Here is a 4,803-nt window from a genome sequence, read left to right on the forward strand (position 1 = left end):
GTCTATATATAAAAGAAAAAAAAGTGTTCATGTTAGGTTTTAAAAAAGAAAAGAAAATCTACTCAAAATGTCCCATTTGTTGTTCTTCTTATTCTCTTGCCAGCCTGAAACAAAACAACTTGGTATATTGCACCCAAACATTTTGTAGAATACTAAATAGGGTGCTATGAAGGTCATAGGGGTATTGATAAGTCAACTTGTTTTATCTGTATTTTACATAAGCTAAAAAACATGATAATTCTAGTGTAAACAATGTTATCATTACCCATTGAAATTAGCTTTTTTACAGATATCTTGTGTTCCTTTAAAAAGCTTAAGTACAGGGTCAAACAGGAATTACCAGTCAATAATTGATGAACATTAGATGACTGTAACATGTAGATACTCACTGCTTTCTACACTATACAATTGGTGTTTTTAGGGAGCCAACCCCTATATTATGTATGAAGTGGAGGAGTAACAAACAAATCAAAACACATAATATAAATTTCATTACACAAATTTGTAGAATAATTACCTTAAAAGACATGAAGTTTTATTTAAAGTAATGCTTTAGATGTATATGTTTTATTTGAAAAGGCTGCTGTTCTATTGACAAAATGTATCTCCAATAATACTTACCTCCACTGACACTTTAGCTATTCCTCAACATTGGCTTTGCCTATCTAAGTATTGGTCTCACATGCTCCAGTCTTTTACACCCGACTTAAATGCCTTTGGCAATATCTAATTTGCAAATTCCTCAACCTGTGTCAATGAGTCCTCTATCCTGATACTGTATATAAGCACCTCACTCATATAATGTAATCACTTTTTCTTTACAGAGCGTTGGTCATGGTTTTGTCTGATGAAGTGCTGTGGTTCGTTCCTTTATGGATTGCGATTTTTGCATCGCCTTGTGGACTTCAGTATAATTATAATTTCATTTACACACAAAAAAAAAATGGATGTGATGTTTGTGGGTATGAATTCCCATATTACTGTTGTCAGCTCTGTGGTTAATCTGACCTCCCCTATTCTTCCAATGTTATCTAGCATATCTTTACAGTCAGGGAGGGGAGTGACACTCAGTTGAGACTGTTAGTGTGTTGATCCATTGGGGGATGGAGACATACATTTTTTGAAATTAATTTTAATTCATTATCCTATATTACTTCTAAATTACCTGTTACTTTATGATTATAAAAACTGTCCTTAAATTCATTGTTACTATAAATACAAAGTAAATTATCTATTTCTAAAGGAATAAGTTCTTCAAAGATTTTTTTTTTTAAGTATATAAATATATATTGTGTGTTTGTGTAGATATATATGAAAAGAAAATAGCTTCACTCTATTAGTATATTAATTACAGTATTTGTATGTAGGTGATTAAAATCAGCACTATAAAAAAAATAACGAATTTAATATAAATTAAGCCTTAAAATTATTTTCATTTTAAAATTATGTTGCAATTTAGCAGTCGTAACCTTAAAGTCATAACGGAAATTGTCTGTGGTGATAGCACCCAAAAATGTTGGGATATTCCATCTATCAGACAAAATCCAATTCAGATGACAAGCTAGTTAGCAGTTACTTTTTTAGAAGAACTTTTAAGGGTAATTGCTTTCCCACAACTGGCTGCAGACAGGGCAAGGCAGTGGGAGTTGAGATGTTGTGGGTTTAAGCACTCAACTCCATATCCTTATTTGATTTTCTACAATTGCTAACTAGTTTTTCATCTATGTTTGGATTTTGTCTGATAGATGGGATATCCACAACACTTTATCATTCAAATATTTATCAAGCTTTTTCTTAAAGTCACTTAAATTTACTGCAAATTACTGAATTGTAATTAACTTTTGTATAAGGTTTTCTTTATTTATCTACTGGTACCAAACTGACTTGTAATTAGGTTTCGTATATGTGTTTCTTTATTTATCTACTGGTAACAAACTGATTTGTAATTAACTTTTGTATAAGGTTTCTTTATTTATCTACTGGTAACAAACTGATTTGTAATTAACTTTTGTATAAGGTTTTCTTTATTTATCTACTGGTAACAAACTGATTTGTAATTAACTTTTGTATATGTGTTTCTTTATTTATCTACTGGTAACAAACTGATTTGTAATTAACTTTTGTATAAGGTTTTCTTTATTTATCTACTGGTAACAAACTGATTTGTAATTAACTTTTGTATAAGGTTTTCTTTATTTATATACTGGTACCAAACTTTATTTATCTACTAGTACCAAACTTTATTTATGTACTGATGCCAAACTTGATTTATATACTGATGCCAAACTTGATTTATATACTGATGCCAAACTTGATTTATTTGGATTAATTGAATTAACTTTTCTATCTTGTTGTGTCTTATGGTAAATGTTGTGTGAAAGATAATCTGGCATTAGTAGGAAATGAGAAAAATATCTAGTGTTTTCTTTCATTTTTCATTTTCCTCATTTTTTGATATAACTGGTGGTTAATTGAAGTGAATTCTTTATTTGAAAAATGTACAGAAAGTATCAAAGAAGTTAAATCTTTAGGACAAGATATGAAAGTATTTGTTTTGAGAGATATTTAGTTTTTCTTTATTTTAAATTCTTGTAAAGGATTTCTGTTTATGATATTTACTGTGTGTTTATTTCCATTCTCAGCTGCAAGTCTGCACCTTAAGAGCTTTTTCTCTAAGCCTTTTGGAAAACTACTAGAGGCATACAAGTATGTGTTTTTGAATCAAATACAATAACAAAAACTAAAAGTAATGAGTATACATAAAGGATATATATTGCTATTTAGTTCAAGAAAATTTAAAATAGTAGGTAACATTTGACTCATTGTATTTATGGCAGGATAATAGGTAAGTTTGTTTTACCTATTTATGGCAGGATAAGAGGTAAGTAAGTTTGACTAACTGTATATTTATGGCAGGATAGCAGGCAAGTAAGTTTTGATTAACTGTGTATTTATGGCAGGATAAGAGGCAAGTACGTGTTGACTAACTATATTTATGGCAGGATAGTAGGCAAGTAAGTTTTAACTAACTGTATATTTATGGCAGGATAAGAGGCAAGTACGTGTTGACTAACTGTATATTTATGGCAGGATAGTAGGGAAGTAAGTTTGACTAACTGTATATTAATGTCAGGATAAGAGGCAAGTAAGTTTTAACTAGCTGTATATTCATGGCAGGATAAGAAGCAAGTAAGTTTTGACTAATTGCATATTTATGGCAGGATAGTAGGCAAGTAAGTTTGACTAACTGTATATTAATGTCAGGATAAGAGGCAAGTAAGTTTTAACTAGCTGTATATTCATGGCAGGATAAGAAGCAAGTAAGTTTTGACTAATTGTATATTTATGGCAGGATAAGAGGCAAGTATGTGTTGACAAACTACATATTTATGACAGAATAGTAGGCAAGTAAGTTTTGACTAACTGTATATTTATAGCAGGATAAGAGGCAAGTAAGTTTTGACGAACTGTATATTTTTGGCAGGATAGTAGGCAAGTAAGTTTTGACTAACTGTATATTTATGGCAGGATAAGAAGCAAGTAAGTTTTAACTAGCTGTATATTTATAGCAGGATAAGAGGCAACTACGTGTTGACTAACTGTATATTTATGGCAGGATACGAGGCAACAAAGTTCTGAATGTTGATGTGTCAAGTGCGAACCTGCACATGAAACTAATAAAGGTATTGTTTATTATATTTTGTACTTGATGTTTTGGCTTATGTCTTTTTTGAGGGTTTATGAATGTCACAGTCTACAAAACTGATTTTAAATGATAGCAACCAAAAATTATATAACACTACAACAATATAATGGTATAGCATACTATAAGTATTGTGAATCATTATATTGTTGTAGTGTTATATTATTTTCGGTTATTGTCATTTAATGTCTGTTTTCTAACCTGTGATGTTGATAGATTTTCGAAAAAGGCGTAAGCTGAAACATCGGGTTGAACAAATAAACATACATCTGAAGTTTTTTGTGCACAGCTTTCTTTAGTATTCCCTTTAAACAACAGACTGAATTTTTACTAAATGTTTTACGCATGCCAGAAGTATAATTTTATATATACCATGAATTATCACTGCTTGAGAATATGAAAGTATTTTTTGTGATGTGATCCTCTTTCTCAATTTGTGGTTTTATTACTATATTTGTCAATATATTTACTAGGAACAGGTATCCACTATACTTGCTCGGTGCATGTTGAATAATTTTTGCCATCTGCAGCTCAACCTGGTATTTGGGGTGAATTTGTTTACACACCTCTATTGAATCATTAAAAAGTTTAATATTGTAATTTACAATAACATTGTCAAGTTTAACAAAGATAGGATTTTACCTCTGTAACAAAAGATAATTAATATATCTAATAAAATAACAGGACTTATAAATGTGGTAATGAGGTATTAAATTACATCACCTAATACAAACTTTGTATGTCATTGATATCTTATAAACAGTCTTGTTCTTTGTTACCTAACTAACTTTGTATGTCATTGATATCTTATAAACAGTCTTGTTCATTGTTACCTAACTTTGTATGTCATTGATATCTTATAAACAGTCTTGTTCTTTGTTACCTAACTAACTTTGTATGTCATTGATATCTTATAAATAGTCTTGTTCATTGTTACCTAACTAACTTTGTATGTCATTGATATCTTATAAACAGTCTTGTTAATTGTTACCAAAATAACTTTGTATGTCATTGATATCTTATAAACAGTCTTGTTCATTGTTACCTAACTAACTTTGTATGTCATTGATGTCTTATAAACAGTCTTGTTCTTTGTTACC

General features: G+C 30.0%; 1 protein-coding gene across 1 annotated transcript in view; it reads left to right on the forward strand.

Moving 5' to 3' along the window:
• The window catches only part of LOC106471974 (putative ATP-dependent RNA helicase TDRD9), a gene marked incomplete at its 3' end in the record, with an annotated part of 79,133 nt that overhangs the window by 41,417 nt on the left and 32,913 nt on the right, over positions 1-4,803 (forward strand). Inside the window, exon 14 of the mRNA XM_022400583.1 lies at positions 2,643-2,706. Within this exon, the coding sequence (XP_022256291.1) occupies positions 2,643-2,706 (64 nt within the window). The remainder of the gene's footprint in view (positions 1-2,642; positions 2,707-4,803) is intronic.

The sequence above is a fragment of the Limulus polyphemus genome, unplaced genomic scaffold (genome assembly GCF_000517525.1).
Source record: "Limulus polyphemus unplaced genomic scaffold, Limulus_polyphemus-2.1.2 Scaffold4997, whole genome shotgun sequence".
Lineage (NCBI taxonomy): Eukaryota > Metazoa > Arthropoda > Merostomata > Xiphosura > Limulidae > Limulus > Limulus polyphemus.